The sequence below is a fragment of the Ptychodera flava genome, unplaced genomic scaffold, assembly GCF_041260155.1.
Source record: "Ptychodera flava strain L36383 unplaced genomic scaffold, AS_Pfla_20210202 Scaffold_113__1_contigs__length_234537_pilon, whole genome shotgun sequence".
Taxonomy (NCBI): domain Eukaryota; kingdom Metazoa; phylum Hemichordata; class Enteropneusta; family Ptychoderidae; genus Ptychodera; species Ptychodera flava.
The window spans coordinates 192,501-210,000 of NW_027248295.1; the positions used below are offsets into that span (position 1 = coordinate 192,501).

The following is a 17,500-nucleotide window of genomic DNA, read 5'->3' on the forward strand; positions in this document are numbered from 1 at the left end:
ACACAATGAATAATAAGCAGCTTATTGTTCTCAATGTTTTAAATAGTTTATTAGCTCATGGTCTCTGAAGAGAACAATTGCATGTCAATCGCATATGTGCCTCACTAGTCCCAGAATTATATAGGTCACATGCGACAGATAATTTCAACATTTATTAAACCTTGGTTGAAAGGTAACCTTATAAAGCTTTATTTGCCAAATTGTGTGCTCAGATGGCAATGGAAAGTGCAGGAATGAGAACGACTACCGGTGCAACAATGGACGGTGTATTCCCAAATATCTCAGAGACGACTATCGTGACCACAGTGGGAAAGCCTCGCGCATTACAAGTGCTTCAGTTGGTGAGTGGCTGAAAAATAGTTATAACGGCGTATTATTTTACTATTTATCATTAATTTTACTTCGAGTTTATATTTACTGCAAGAGTAACGTTCTGAAAACGATGTTTTCTCCATCAAACGGGATTCGGAAGACACTGGATAAGAAAATCTATGACCTAAGGATCTAAAGTTTTAAAACTATTTTAAAAGCAATAAAGCATCTCGCATTTATATGTGACTATGGTACGAAGTTGTTGTGAATGTTTGTACTATCTGAATAAAGCGAGACACCCCCTGGAAAAGGAATTTCGTTCGTCATGTATAAAAATTCGTCCTTCGTAGATCTAAAATATAGTGATTGATAACAATGCAAATACTGTTAACTGATCGTGCATTGGTCTAATATTTATCTCACTTTCCTTACAGTACTTGTGTCGGTGATTGTTTCGATTCTGGTCGATGATTTGCACTTTCGATGACGTTTTGAGCCATTGCTGTTCACAAACTAGGACTTTTCACAGTTTCAATGACATTTTAAGCCAATATTTTAACATCGTTGGACACATTCGACGTACTAAAGTAATGATTTTTGCAAGACGACATCAGCAAGAAAGATTTTTGTCGAATGCCTTGAACCACTGTATCTGAGAAATGACACTATATACTAGAAAGAATAGAAATGTAGAATATCCAACAACTCCATCCTTTAAAAGTAACCTATAATATGTATCCCTAGGACCCAGCTAAGGTTAATAATAACTTCTATATCAAACCAAAATATTCATTTCCGTCGATTTAGAATGAATTGTTACACTTCATCAGTGTGGAATGTCTTTTGATCTAAAAGTTATTTAAATCAAAATCAGGATTTCAGCAGTTTTGCCTCTTTATCAGAAAATTTTGTCTTAAGAAATTGCATAAGAACAAATGTGAAAATGTGTATGTAGTTTTACAGGTCTTTCTTCTATTGTCATTGATAAATATCTTCATTGTCAATGATCCCCTCAGTATTTATCTTTCTGTATACATAGAAATAGCTTTCGAACACAAATTATTTTAAGCTTTGAGCGAGTACATATATTACAGCCGTGTCTTTATTTTACGTGACTTGAACCCGCTGTTGTACTTACGTTCCCTGAATCATAATTTGTATCATTTCTAGTTGTAGACTGAAAGATCTGTCGCTTGAGGACGCTCCCTCACTCCCCTCCTCCTACGACTTGACGCGGGCTGTCACATGCGGCGGCGAGAAGAAAGAACGTTTGTCACGCCCGCCTACAGCTGTATCTGGTCGCTAAACTTCTTGATGTTTAATGCAGAGTGCTGCTGAACTCAGAGGTGGGGGGGGGGGGGCGTAGAGAGCGCCCCCCAGCGACGGATCTTCCAATCTATTATATTTGGGGAACTGCAGTGTCTAACACTTACTCTGTACTTATTTGTGACACAACTTTTCTAAAACTGATCCTTTATGCATAAACATAACCGCAGAGTTGATAAACTAGACAACATACGTATGAATCAACGTGTTCTGAGTGTCTCCTTGTTTCATCAAAATATTTACTTTGAATCAGCGACAGTTTGACACAACCTTTGCACCCTGTATCGTTACTGTAATTTATCATCCGTCAATAAAGCTACAAACTGGGATTATTAGTAGCGTACTAAACAACCGATTTTCTAAAAGCTTCGTTCATAACTAAGTTGTTAAGCATTGAGACAGGAAAGCGTGAACGCATAATAGTGTGACAAGCAATCTCTAATAAATCTACGGTTTGGAATTTTCGACAACTTCTGCTTACTCGTCAGTTTGTCACCAAAATATATGAAAAGTCGATTGTTTAGTTACAGAGTGCTTTGGTCGGTGCACGCATCGTTTGAGTATAAAATGTCTTTTGTATAAAGGTCAAGGACTGCAAAGTTTGAAGGAAAGTTATTTTAAATTTGCAGTAAAGTACATGTGACGAAAGTATAAAGCCGCGAAAAGACCGGTTAATAAACATCTGCTCCGTGCTCTGAATGACGTAACGCATATATGGAGCTCTTACAAATTCCCAAGCCAGGTCTGTTTCTAGATAGTACTTCATGGATACGTTATCTGCGCTTCGATGCTGCATAAAAACGAATCCAAATGACGATTGAGATATTTACGTCTACCTTCAATTTAATAAGAGACTCTGAGGCAACGTGAACGATATTTGTAGTGCTATCATCTATTGATGACAGAGACGGCGATGTCAGAGCTAGAATGCTAATGGTGGCAGAATATTTGGTCTGATTAACCTCTTTCAGGTCACCAGTCTGTTTAACCTTTATCAGTACGGACACTGAGATACAGTGGAATTGAACACCTACATTTAGTTGGTAGTGTGCACGTAGATATGCACCGCCATACTGGAGCCATAAACATCGTAAAGCGATAAATTTAGGAGACTCTGTTAAAGCCAGATAAAAATCGTTTTCAAGCCTGACTGACTATGATTGAAAGAGATATTCGACAAATTTATAAATACATCGTTTAATATCATAACAGGTTAAGACTTGACTGACGAATGCGAAAATAATTCAAGAAAAACAACAAGTCATTTTGTTGATCACATAGCTTTAGTTTAAGTATGTAATTTAAGTAATAGTGCGTTTCTGTGACCATTCGCGTGAATAAGTATAACTGCGGCGCTAAATGCGATACGTAAATTGGTAATGCGATACGTGGATCGGGACTAACTAGCTGCATCACTTTTAGCTCAACTCAGGCCTCAGGAAAAAAGTTTAATGGGAACTACAAATATTTTCTTTGTGAAATAAGCAGACATAATAGTCGATTTAAAACGATCTAGACATTTTTTTTAATTCAACGACTTGAGTCTACAGCTTCATTGTAGTGTAAACACGATTGGACATGAACTAATTCGGGATAATTTGATTTTCATATTTTTCAAATTTCTCAAAAGTGTTATGTGCCGTATAGCTGATTGTAGCAATATTGCAAATTACTCATAAAAAGAAGTTTGTAACGTAAAACGAAAAGCAGATGAGATTATAGATTCATTTGTAGATTAAATCGACATCATTTAACTATCCAATTATCCCAAATTAGTTCCAATCGTGTTGGTAATGACGCTGACTACGGAGACGTTTATTTTCCTATGTCTCGATATTTTGCTCGTGCGCTCTTTGCTGTCACAACGTTTACTGTGGACCTTCTAAAATAACAAAACCATATTGTTTATTTGCATTATTGCAATTATTGCATTGTGTCTGCATGCGTGCATGCATTTATATGTCTTTAAGTTTTATTATCTTTTGTTGTTGTTGTTGAGAAGACTGTGAGTATGATTAAAATGCGGCGGCAATTAGAACCTCAAACCGTACTATGTGTTGGTAATCCTTTTTGGCAACCAACTGGATGCCCCTTTCACGATCGATGACAAATTTGACTTACATGTATGTGAGTTTACCGCGTGTTGTCAAAATAAATAGGATTGGAACTTGGGATAATTGGACGGAGAAGTAAGGAGGTTTTAACCTGCAAATGTAAGCTCATCTGCTTTTCTTTTTAAGTTACACCTTTGTAATATTACAACATTCAGACTGTTGTTACATTTATTAAATCTTGGTTGTAATGCTAACAATATTAAGCTTTAGAAGCGTAATTTTGAGCTCAGATGAAGATAGAAAGTTCAGGAATAAGAACGACTACTGGTGAGATAATGGACGGTGTAACTCAGAATATCTCAGAGATGACTATCTTGACCCCTATGATCACAATTGCAAATTCTCTCGCAATACAAGTACGCTAGGTAGCGAATGTCTGAAAATCAGAAATAAGAAGCGACCCATTTCACTAGTTATCGTTCACTTCGCTTCATTTTGTATTCACTGTCACATGGGCAAATGTTGTTTTGCTTTGTAGTTTACTACAGCATTACTGAAGCGTGCGTGCATGTTATAAATTTGCCTGGGCTTTTACACCCGGCGTTATCGTTAGGAGTGTGATTAGCACAGTCCTGTTAACAATCTCTAATCATACTATAGTTTTGATGTTATTTCATGTCTACTTCCTCATCGCTACGTAGCCTGTGGGTGTATGAAAAGTCGATGCGCTTAAATACAGAGTTCTTTTCTTAAAGTTGTATAAAAGTTGTATAAAACGTCAAATACAACAAACTGCAAGGGTAATTCGTAGTTCTATTCCACTCAACACAAGCAAGCAAAGTTCAAAGACGTAAAAATCACCAATTATAAAAAACTACTCCATGTCCCGAATAATGTAATTCCCATATGGGGCTGGTTGGGTTTCCCCTAAAATAGTCTATACATAAATTAATTTACGACGTCACTGCACATCACTTCAATTTACAATATGATTCGTGTGTTGACATTACTTAAAGGGCCATTATTTGTAACTTTTGACCATTTTTTACCTCGGAAAATTCCATGTTTGAGGCTCATATCTCTTGCAAAATGTTGTTTTACGAAGAAACAATCATGATTAGTGATGTTATAGTCACATAAAACTGCTAATTTTTGTTCAAACGTGTTGTCCTTCCGAGCTCATTTGTTGACGTCTGGCATGCTCAGCGTGCTGGGGAGAACGCAGATATGGTGACGCCGCGATCACGCCAGATGTACAAGTTCACGTTTATTGAGGGATCAAAACACCATTGCGTCGAGGATTGCCAGACATCTGGCTACGCAACGTGCTCGGACAATGGACTACGACGTAAGTGCTGGGCATAAGTAATGAATATTTATTTTGAAATTGCTGTACATGGCTCGCGCAGTTGAGAAGAATGCCTACGTTGCAATCCGCGTGTCAACAGAGTTTGTATTTCTGTCCGGACAAAAATTGAAATTTTCGTTGTAAAATCACATGTTATTTAGTTGTAGGGCACGTAATGTTTCCGAATAATATGCGATTATCTGTTATTTTACAGGCTATTCAACATGAGCCAGTGATCATTTCAATCAAAACTAACGGAAAAATCGCAAGAAGATACAGCTAATTGAACTTTAATTGAGTACTGAAAATTACGACTTAGTGATTTACTTCATTCTTTTTTTAAATTGATGGAAGATTCTGGGGAACCTAGATTGAATCAATTTAGTGAATAACTGTTGTGGCAAGTCAGAATGGCGGTGAAGTGTTTGTCTCGATTGACCTTATCCAGGTCACCTTTTAGTTCGGCCTTTATCAGCACTGACGCTGAGATACAGAGGAATTTGGACACCTGCACTCAGACTTTAGTCTGTATGTAAATAAGTGCCGCCAGACTGAAGCTGGACATGTCACTGTAGAGCGATATATCGTGGAACCTAACGCCTGGCAAACGTAATAATGCAAGCCTGACAGTTGATGACAGTTATTTATTTCTTTACATTTAATTTGAAATAATTTGTAAACAATCATAAGGGTGATAAATATTACAGAACATTTTTGAAAGGAATAATAGAAACAATTAGGTTATTTGGTAGTCATTTCTCGTGTGCTTGTGACAAACAGCAGTGCGTGAAAATGTATCGGAGAGGTTGATGAAATACATGTCTAAGACTAACTGTACTTACATTATTTTAGGTCCCACTGCGCAAACTCCACTCTGATAAGTTTGCTGGGAACTATGTAACGATAATATATGTATTTACGAAACACACAAATAGTTGATTTTATCTTTGTATGAAATGCGCTTATATACATGACAGCCGATTTCATATGATCAGATATATTTTTGTAATTACCGAACTGAACTGAATCTTCAGCATATATAAACGATGCCGCCAGTGGCGATTGCTATCTCGGCCCGGACGTTGTGCACGTGTCTGCTTTGATTGTAAGTTTTACATGGCTCTATAGATTGTTGGAAATAACTAAAACTCGATGACCGTGTATTTTAGCCTGGCTATACGCATTTCCAGAAATTCATGATACTAATTTGCTATGCTATTTTAAAACTTTATATGAAAAACTCTCGTATTTTGGAAACAACAAGCTATGCAACAGACAGGTAGTAGTGGAGAGACAGAAAGGAGGTAGACAGAATACATAACGTCACAACCTGAAGTCAATAATAGAGACTAGTGCAGAATGAAGATGATAATTTTTGAAAGTTAATGTTTACTTTTATGAATTAAAACCATATTAATACATGAGAAGATAACGTGTATAAATTACACATTGGGTTCCCGGAACTCTGTAACAACATCACCTGGAAACAGAAGTCAACTTATCTTGGACAGTATTCAATGTCGCTTCGCTGTAAATATTGCAAGACTGACATACATCGTCTATTTTCAATCCGATTTCATTGCACTTATGTTTTAAGTGTCCAATTCCATTCACGAATTAATTTACATTGACTACGTTGTTGTCTCAGAGTCTGTCTGTTTTAAGGTGGTCAACTTATATAGTGTCACTAATACTTAACCTTGTCAGAGTTAGGTATCCCCAGGCTCTATCGGTTGATATTAATACTCGCATTCGGACGAAGTACTACAGACGCTTGTGTAATATCGCGACTTCCATCCTTGTATGTATTACATTTTATCACGAGTTGAGTCAGAGAGATTATTGGAACGAATTGTCTTTTTTCTAAGTCATGAAATTTCACTGACGACAATGATGTTAGTTATGATGATAATGATGATGCAACGGTTTTAGTGATTTGGAAGAGGCGAGAATGACCAAAACGTGTAGGGGGAGATTGAAAGATTGATAACAAGGCTGATTAACAGGGAGAAGTCCAGATATCATTACTGCTATGGTTGTAATTGTCTTTGTGTCAAATAGTACCACATGATTAAATAGTTGAAGAAAATCCTAAACAAATAGATTCAAACCGCGGCAACAACTTAAATTTGAGGCCAATATCAAGAACCTAATCCTTGGCTACCGTGGGTATAGTGTTAAGGCAAGCCCGTGGGATTGGGCATATTTAAGTGGACGAACACGGAACATATGAATTTTTTTACAAGCATACTTACACTTGAGTACGACTTAAGATCTAAATTTAGCTAGGCATTCTCGAAATTATAAAAAAGACTGGCTAACATATTTCATATGATCCGGAACGCAGCTAAGATAATCATAAAACACATATTACAGAGAAAAGTACGAGGCACGTCGCCATTTTATTCTGAAATGAAAAAAGTTAATAATCAACTAAGGTTTCTGTCACGAGTTCTGCAACTCTGGGACAGTTAACTTCTACTCGTGTCTTTCTCTCTGACCTTTCTCGATTATCCTTGATCAGAGTTACGTCATCCCATTAGACGTCAGTCATCTTTGACTTTGACTTACTCAGATCCAGGGTCGGCATGGCAAGTTCTGACGTAAGACCAAGTACTTCCGACAGCAAAGGCGGTGTACCTGCTAAACGCCCAGATGGTAATGGCGGCCGACGTGGCAATACAACGACAACGAACACCAAAAGGTAAATATACAGACGCAAATTAATAGGCTAGCAAGCCAATCCACCGTTCGTAGCGTGACAAATAACCTGTACTAATAAATACAAGAGAAAATTCTTACGACAACAGCACGGCTAGGAAAAAATGCATACAATACTATAACACTTAATGGCATATAAACTGACCAACACTACAATAAGAGTGCCCAGCAATTTGAAGGCCCTGTGTCAGGTGACACGGGTGCCCTCTATAGTTCGATATGAAGAGAATGGGAGTGTCAGATATGACCCACTTTCTAAATCATTCCAATGCTAATGATCATAATATACAAGCAAGACTAAGAGTCTCAAGGAGATAAAGTACTTTGCAGTTGGTGTGCAATCGTCAAAATAAATCAAAATCTAGGATCATTGTATTGCTGGGGGAAAAATTATAAATTTAGAAAGGACGCCATTTCCATTTGGCATGGACGATCAGATAGATAGATTAGTTCGGGTATTTATGTGATCTATTCTGTAATTGTTGGAACCTTTAAATAATATCGTTGTTAAACACACTCATAACAAATCACTTGATGCATTGATTGATCCCTAAAATTCGTATTACCGTTGTGATACTTCCTAACCTTTTGACCTCAGAAACCTTTAGACATTTATGTGTAACGGTTTAACAATCACAACTGTAATAACACCCCATGCCCTGGGACAATTCTATGTGTAGAGTGGAAAATGTGATGAGACCCTGTTTTTATCTCCCCCAAAGTATCAAAGTTCGAAGTCTGTGAGAGGACACTGTGTCAGGGTGACGAACTGCATTCAAAATATCCGACTATTCGCCAACTAGATAATAACTCTGTGATAAATAATGTGTAACGATTTAGCTCTGATACTTTTTAAGCAGCAAGGATAAGATGTTTTGATCAAGAAACACGCCAAGATGAATAAAATACATTTAAAATTTACATCAAACACCGTTTGTCAATGCGAACCAACTGTCATAAAACTCTTTTTTTATTCACAGGAGTATGGTAAAAAAGGCTGTAATCGTATGTGATCGTTGGGGACCGTCAATTCATGGAGGAGTCACCGACTGTGTTCATCTGGTGATCAGACTACTACAGGACATTGGAATATCTGTCCATTGTACAGCTCTACAAGCAACTGAAGAAGAGGAACGCGAAGCCGAAGAAATGGGTGTAACACTACATCTTCCGACCAAAACAGGCGTATTTGAATTCAGAGAGCCACATCGTGATTGGTTGCTGTACCATAACATACACTATCCAAAGCTAGAAGAATTGGCAAACGTCAAGTTTGTGTTTGGCTTAAGTGCGTTCACATCAGGAGCTGCCTTTCAGATCACGTCGAAGGTGTTTCAAAGGGCGTCCTGTTATCTGATCATCCCTTTGATAAAGATGACATAACGCCTTTGATCGTCGGCTGCAGTAAGGAGGAGCTGAAATTCCTAAAGAAAGTTATGTCAAAAGAGTTTAAAATGCAAAGTGTTCATTTTCTATTGGGGAAAGAGTTTACGGAAGGTATAGACGGCTGTATCCTGACACTAATCAACAGCTGCTTTCTCCAATTGTGTTCGAAGAATACTTAGCGCCATCTTCATCAAAAGAGCTCCCCAATCTTGAACACGAAGCATTCCAAATTCTATCCATCGTTCAAGAATACGAATTTGAAGATCCCAAGAAACTTGATATCATCATTAGTGCCGTTAACACAGTCGCTGAAAATCTCGACTTATTACGGAAGACGCCACCGGCATGGAAAATTATTGGAATACCACCAAGTAAAGAGGAAGAAATCGTGGAAAAGTTGCAGAGAAGCCCTGAATTGAAGATCACGCCTACGTACGTGACAACTACTGAGGAATTCAACCGTGAACTGTTCTCTTCTCATCTTGTACTGATTCCGCCTTCTTCAACAAGTTATGCAAACCTCACCATGGCAGCAATGTGCGCAGCGATACCTGTTGTCTTCCCTAAAGGATCTCACAGCTACGAGATAGTGGATAAACACATTGATATTATTGAAGCAAAGGAATGTGCAAAAGACATGGTTAGAGATCCTGCAGAGTTGACGAAACGAATAACGTCCGTCATGCTGGAAAACCAGACAGCGATGCAACGAGCTAAGGTGATAAGACAACACATCATCGAGAAAGTTGCTGGGAATCAACAAGGCGTAAACGAAACCTTTATTGCAACTTTAACAGCTGATATGCAAGACACATCTTCTGAAAAGAAAGAAACAACGAAGGAAACAGAACATGCCGTTAAGCAAACAGGTAGACTCTCATAGAGTACAAGGACATTCCAGTGTATGAGTCGATGAGCGTGTGCGTGTGAGTGTGTTGTATGAGAGTGTGTAGATGCTGTCAATTCAGAAGAGAAAAAATGCTGTAAAATGAGAGGAGACAGAGACAGACAGTCAGAGAGACGGGCTGAAAAAAAGACTTAGCATAAAACAGCTAGACAGACAGACAGACACGAAGGGAAGCCAGAAAAATGTGATGTCAAAAACAAAGTTAAACAATCTTTCTATTTAGTTTGACAGTTAGCCTGGTGTTGATTTTCATGTTATTCTCCTTCTAACAGTTCCTGAATCATTAACTGAAGAAGACGCAGCAGTGACAGCACGCCATGATGAAATTCCTCCTGGCACGTTTGGTAATCAAGAAAGTGAAGGTCAGACTTAACTTAGGGAGACCTAACGTCATAAAAGTGCAATAAACAGGACAAATTATGAAATTATGAGTAAGGTATCGTACAGATGTAATACCGCGAATCCAGAAAACCCATTTGTGGGCTCCATTTATTTTCTTTGCAGTTTTGAGTGCAAAATATCAGAATAGGAATCATTTTCTCAGCAATGTAAGCGTACAAATATCAGGTTATAATGTAATAATGGAATAGATACTATTGCCCCGGCTACTGTGCATCGGCCTGATGCAACACATTTATCTAGTGATGCCGTGTGATATTTTAACGTGACGTCTCCAGATGGTTATAAATATATACATTCAAAATATCTGCAGAATCAACAAATTACTAAAGGTCAGCAATTCGTTGTCTCACAAGATGATGTGTAATTAGAACACAAGGAGTATTAATACCTATATAGTAAAGGTAGATTAAGTAAGAAAGTGATATTGATTTATAATAAATGAAAATGAAATTCATTCTAAGGGAGAGACGATATCACAGAGTTGAAATTTTAACTCAGACTGACTTCCGGATATGTAAATGAAGTCATCAATTTCAATTCTAATGGCGTGTTTGTTTTCAGTCACACAATACAACCCCTACTCTACCGGTTATGTCTAATGCTGGTCGAACTACTTACAACAGCTAATATTCGCAACAACAAGCTTGGATTGTTTCCTTGGTGCAATCCTAAACAAAAGTAGAGATATGTACAGTTGAAACATTATATGAGTCATATATTAATATGCCTTGTCAACCTGTTCTTCTTTCAACAGCTGACAGAGGTAAATGCATAGAAATCGAAAAAATCGACAACATGTGAACACGAGCACCCTGGTGACGCTACATCCGACCAAGAAAAAACGTCAGACCTAACGGCGAAAGGTACAACAATATATATATATATTATATATATATATAATATATATATATATATATATATATATATATATATATATATATATATATATATATATATTGGTTTGTAATTCAGAAGAACATGATGTTGATCAAAAATATATATATATATATATATATATATATATATATATATATATATATATATATATATATATAATATATATATTGGTTTGTAATTCAGAAGAACATGATGTTGATCAAAATGTCCCATATGTTGGTTGTCATACGGGTTGTCTATACATCAGTATATATAGCGATTGAATGAGAATGCAAATTCATTTCCGAAGTACTGATATGTTGACATACCGATTTTAACTAAATATATAGTTTGACCGTGAATTGTCACAGATTATATAGATTTAGAAATATTACAGAAGAGATCTAAGGGAGCCGTCATTCACGGCCTGGGCGGGGGGGTCGGAGGAATCTGAAGGGGATGTCACTCAAACTTCAAAGGCACGGAAGGGGCGTTAATTAAAGTGTGGAAAGAAAAAATAGGGGCTATCAATTTTGGGTGCAAAATGAAAAAAAACACATCTCAGATTGCACAATATTTACGATGCAAGGGAGGGGACCCCGCTAGTGCTCTCCGTTTTGGGGGTTCTAAAAATTTACTTAATAAAGAAAAACAAATCAAAAAACAAAACACCTCTCAGATTGCACCACTGCACACATCAATTTCTCAAAATTTCCAACGCAAGATAGGGGACATCCCCTCTGGCACTTCCCCCTCCGCCTCTCGCGTGTCCCACTCCCTTCTTTCAAATTCTGCCCTGTTAGATATCCTATTGACAACCCTGTCATGATACCCATCCTAATTAAATGACACTATATATGGTTGGATATCGGTTATAGTGTGAGCTTTTATGTCTACATTTTGTTGTGACCTTGATTTCAGTTTGTTGGTTTCGCATTTTTCTACCGGCATGAAATAAGTAATGATGATCTAGCGGGGTACCCAAGGATTTAATTATGGTCTTTAGTATTGCGATATTTTTGTTAATTGTAAATTTTACGAAAATTCTTGTATTAATATTTAACGTTTCTAAGTGGTGGAGTTAGACACTATTGTACGTTAGAGAGGTGATTACTAAAATACATCATGGTTTGCAGGGTGGTTACTCTCGGGAATTCCTCCGACTCCAAGGCTGCAAATGATGACAGCTCCCTAGAAAAAATTCAGCTCTGTCTTTTGTTAATGAAAATAATGGCAGTTACTGCAATAATTTCCTTAGGACTCTAAGTCGACATACTAGTACAGACCACAATTTTTAAAACCTACCACACTAGCATCACCTAGATAAATTGACAATTCAATGCATTCGATGTGTCCCACACTTGATTGGTTCCTTTTAGCTCTTGTATATCCACGCTTCTCCTACCTTTTTAAGTGCTGACGAAAGGTTGAACCCGATATATATATATATATATATATATATATATATATATATATATATATATATATATATATATATATATATATCAGACTATGTATTTCCTAATTTGCATAAGTTATTGTTTGACTTGCTGTTATGTGAGTCTGTCTTTTAAAATAAGTATCACCTCTTTTCCTAGGTACGGCGATAACAGTCGAGTTGACGGCAACCAGTCAAAGACGACAGAGGGAAAGAGTAGAGATGAACTAAATACAGGTATAACCCCTCATTAGAAATTTATAATGAACCAAACGTTAAAAAGTACTGTAGAATTTTTAGAGTTTTTTTTTCTCTTTTTTACCTCATAAGAATCACTGTGGCTTCAGTACTAAGATACTGAACGGGCAATGCTTGTTGCACAAACAATGTAAATTTGTGTGAAACAACTTTGTCATAAAGAATTATTTATAATGTTCAGGTATGCGTCATCGAGAGAGAGAGAGAGAGAGAGAGAGAGAGAGAGAGAGAGAGAGAGAGAGAGAGAGAGAGAGAGAGAGAGAGAGAGAGAGAGAGAGAGAGAGAGATTTTGTACTGTAATGCTTACACATAAATAAACAGTGCTTTATTTTCACAAGGAGGAATATTGTTACTTCTTCAGATGGTGCAAATAATGTTGGTGACAAGTTATGTTCACCCGAAAATGACGACCAGTTAGGTTTTGATCGTGACGTAATGCAAGCAAGGAAAGGAAAGGAAGGGAGTTCAGGTAATGTTTTACTCTTCCATACATCATTTGAACGCAGGCTAGATATCAGATTTTTCACTTCAAAAATAAATTGTATATCCACTATTTGCAGGTGAGCATATTTGTACCATCAACACTTGTTTAATTTGATTCCCTCATTCATGTCGGTTTGAAATTCCAATACTGGAAAGCATCGGTAGTCTGTACATTTTATTTTTGTACATCTTTACCTATATGTTCATTGGAAGTCATTCTGTTATTAAAGTGCAGAAGCTCGTAGTTTTAATTGTCAATACTGATTGTATTCTGTAAATGATTGGACACAAGACACAATTAGATTATGTTCATCTGTTGCTTTACAAAGTACACAATGCACCTCTGCGATAGTTATCTATATGCGATGCTGAAGAGCAGGCCGTCAGTAATTTGGGATGGATTTTTACTTAGTCACCAAGAAAGCCATACTCTGACAAGGGCTGATGTGTAAGATTGAGTTTGAAGTGAGCTCGTGATATTAATATGGCGAATCATTTGAGTTACTGCAACATTCGCCAGCAGGTCGTGTTTTATGTAATAAGGATCCAACATACCAAAGGAATAGGAAATTACATACCAACAAAAAGTACCGTGCCTAGCAATTCAAACATTAAAATGGAACACCTTATTTCTCCTTCCTAATCATATATTATCTCATCCTAAGCTTAGATTCTAATCAGCTTGACCACTGCTTAGGCTGCATACGGTAACTTCAGAGGCCAACAGTGTTTGTTTTATGCATTGGACGGTGGATACACAGATTGGTCCCCATGAAGAACTCACATTCACAATTCTGTTGAGTTATTGTACAGCTTCGGTAACAGCAACCCACCTTGTCCTTTAATATGCAGAGGCCGTGCTAAGTAACAATTATGAACTATAAACTAAACAATATGTATTCTTTTTACAGTCAATTCTGACGTCATTGAATCCGAACGACAGTCTATAGAATCTCCCTATCACAAGCTTTGGAACAAGAAAAACAAGAGGCAACGCCTGCCAGGTAAGAACTTTACCATGGCATATCATATGAAATATTTCAAAACAACACGAAAATACACTATAGAAATAACGGGCGACGCGCTGACCATTAACGTTTATTTATGGGCAAGGGCGAGAGGAAAGCCAAAATTAACGGGCGAGGCTTGCCGAGCCCGTTAATTTGGCTTTCCTCGAGCCCGCGCCCATAAATAAACGTTAATGGTCAGAGCGGAGTCTGTTATTTCCATTATATTATCAACGAACCGAAGAAAACCGTCAAAATTTGCGAAAATTTCCGGAGCGAACGACAACTGGGCCCCAGAACTGAGCAATACGCGACAAAATGTCACGCGCGCTGTAAAAAATTGGCAAATCCGGAGATATTTTCAGAAAAAAGTATCTCAACTTGGCCCACAAGTGCTCCATTTTATTTTGTGATTGATTATGATTTACGTTTGAGCTGTAAAGTTACGATACTTTGAGTTGTTAATCTTATTATTCATATTCACGGGCACGTAAACAGACCATTACTGTGTATTTGTGGTCAGTCACGTGGTTCAGCTCGACCAATCAAAATGCGACAGCCAGGGCATGGTAATATAATTGATAGTAATGGAATGCAGCAGTAGAAAAAATATGCCTTAATGACTATGAAGACTTTGTCAATGTCAGATAATGATATCACTGTAAGCTCCCTTTGAGATTCCGCTATGAACTGAAACTATACCTCAATGTAATTAATAGTTAAAGTCACACATGTAAGGTTTATATATCAATGGCATATTTAATAACCGTGAACGTCAGTAATGGACACGTATCAGAGAAATTTCATGTGATAAAAGTAAATTACAGATATCTCTTGACTACATTGAATCATTTACTGAAAATAATGGGAACGACAGGTCAATATGTTTGTGTTAATCATTCCTTTCAGTTTGGAAGCTCTTCGAACTAAATCGCTGGCTTGACCATCTTTTATAATAATGTCTTCCGTTTTGATGTAGGAAACAATTGTGAGTACGAATTGCATAAATGAGTGTGTCGAAATTAAGTTTGAAATTTTGCCGTTTCAGGCCAAATTGGAGTGAAAGTGAGACCCGACGGTGTTATTCCGGAGGACGGCAAAAAAGTGAGGGATGTTACTGCTGCTTTCTACTCCAACGAAAAAACAAAAGAAAACGCTGTACTGGTTGGAAAACAACTAGACCAACGCCATAAACATATGGAGTTACATGATATGGGTGAAGGAAGCATTTCCTACAACATGGATTGCCAGTCATCGGAAGCCCTGGAGTCTTTGATGGGTGACTATTCAAGTGGTAGTCTTCACAGGATGGTAAGGAGTACATTCCTGTCTGAGAGCCTACTTGATGAAATTGGAGCTTTATACCTGTCATTGGGAACATCAATAGACTATGAAGAGTATCTGTTATGTAAGCAGGAATTGGCAGTCACCAAAGGTATGCTCAAGTGACGATTACACATCATAGTATGGCTTGGTAGATAGGCGAGTAAAACGCACGCGATGTAGAGGAACGATCGAATGATATGCCACTGCTTTTCTCACCCTTTGTACCTGGGGAATTTTTAAATGTTTTCTAATAATTGCATATGTAGATGATGAGCGTTAATGCTAAAATGTTCTAGTTAGTACTTTATAGACTGTTTTTTGGAAGACTGATATATCGATAGAAATATGAAATGAATTCTCACTATGTCGAATTTCGATCAAATATGAACAAATAATTCATGTCCTCTTTTGTACGACTTCAGATGCTGTGCCTGTGCTTCAACATTTTGGCATTTACAATGGTCTACGATATATGTTACCGATTTCTCATTCTGAACGGTGATAAAATTGCAATTCATCTATAACAATTTTTGCGTCCATTCTTATTGTTCGCCATAACTAGAATCTTACTCTTGTCCAAGTTGTTAACTCGTCTATAATATTCATTGATTTGACAATGTCGAAATACATGATAAGGACATTGCAATCTTTTCGTTGAACTTGGCAGTTTAAGAAGTTCACTACAAACAACATGTTGTAACTGTGTCATTAAATTCCTTGTAATATACCATTATCATTTATATTTGTATTCAGGTGACAACATACTCAAACTGTCTATTGAAGCCATCGAAGAAATGAATGATAAAATCGAATCCGATGTTCTGAGAAAAAGGGCCAATGTCACTATGGAGCAGGCAAAGACAAGAGATAAAGCTAGAGACAGAGATATTCTAAGGGGAATATCAGAGGAAAGAGAGAAAGGCAGAACATCTGAACTGAATGAACTCATAAATGAATGGATCCAGATAAAGAAAGAATTACGACAACTGAATACAATTTATTCTGAATTGGTTTTTGATCGACAAGAGTTCGTTCGAAAGACAGGAGCAATAATCAATGAAGTAGATGTTCCCCTTGAAATAAAGCAAGAATTGATGATGGCTTTCCAGAAGTTCCTGCCTTTGGGTCCAGAGAAGACTGGCAAGCCTGATCAAAAGCTGGTGATAGAGGGCGATGTACTCATGGAGTATGTTGAGAACACCGTTCATGACTTTGACATCCCTACCAAAGGGAAACAAGACATAATAGAGCAATTCAGGAAGTTGGTACGGGCAAAGTCGGGGAAGGCGACCGCCAAGGCCAGTTTGACTGCAAAACAAGAGGATCTACAGGAGCGTATCCAGGCAATCGTTGATGACGCTGACATTCCTGATGAACAGAAGGAAGTCTATCATCAGTTAAGGCAGGTCGAAAGAGGTAGGTACATCAATGTAGCAATGACGTGTTTGGAAAGGTGAACCATTATAACTCCCTCTATTCCTTCAATATGGAAAAACAAACAGAAAACTTAATGCGGACATGTAGAGGAGCAAAGGTGGGAGAAATTTTTAAGTTGTCGTTTAATGGGGCCATGAAGCCTGTGGCTCGCGAGTCTTTAGTTTATCAAAAATATATACATTGATATTTTGCTTGTAGCTAGTTAATTGAGTCAAAAAT

The 17,500-nt window shown here is 37.4% G+C and overlaps 2 protein-coding genes across 4 annotated transcripts in view; both read left to right on the forward strand.

Moving 5' to 3' along the window:
* Positions 1-1,967, forward strand: part of LOC139126647 (tolloid-like protein 1) — a 16,390-nt gene extending 14,423 nt beyond the window's left edge. For all 3 annotated transcript variants that reach the window (XM_070692711.1, XM_070692710.1, XM_070692709.1), the window contains exons 9-10: positions 213-341; positions 747-1,967. In XM_070692711.1, coding sequence (XP_070548812.1) covers positions 213-341; positions 747-799 — 182 coding nt within the window. In that variant the 3' untranslated portion in view covers positions 800-1,967. The remainder of the gene's footprint in view (positions 1-212; positions 342-746) is intronic.
* A 5,549-nt stretch (positions 1,968-7,516) lies between these two features.
* The window catches only part of LOC139126649 (uncharacterized), a 25,720-nt gene continuing 15,736 nt past the window's right edge, over positions 7,517-17,500 (forward strand). Inside the window, exons 1-7 of the mRNA XM_070692713.1 lie at positions 7,517-7,744; positions 8,742-10,016; positions 10,327-10,416; positions 13,390-13,497; positions 14,423-14,515; positions 15,567-15,953; positions 16,598-17,260. Of these exons, the coding sequence (XP_070548814.1) occupies positions 9,674-10,016; positions 10,327-10,416; positions 13,390-13,497; positions 14,423-14,515; positions 15,567-15,953; positions 16,598-17,260 (1,684 nt within the window). The 5' untranslated portion in view covers positions 7,517-7,744; positions 8,742-9,673. The remainder of the gene's footprint in view (positions 7,745-8,741; positions 10,017-10,326; positions 10,417-13,389; positions 13,498-14,422; positions 14,516-15,566; positions 15,954-16,597; positions 17,261-17,500) is intronic.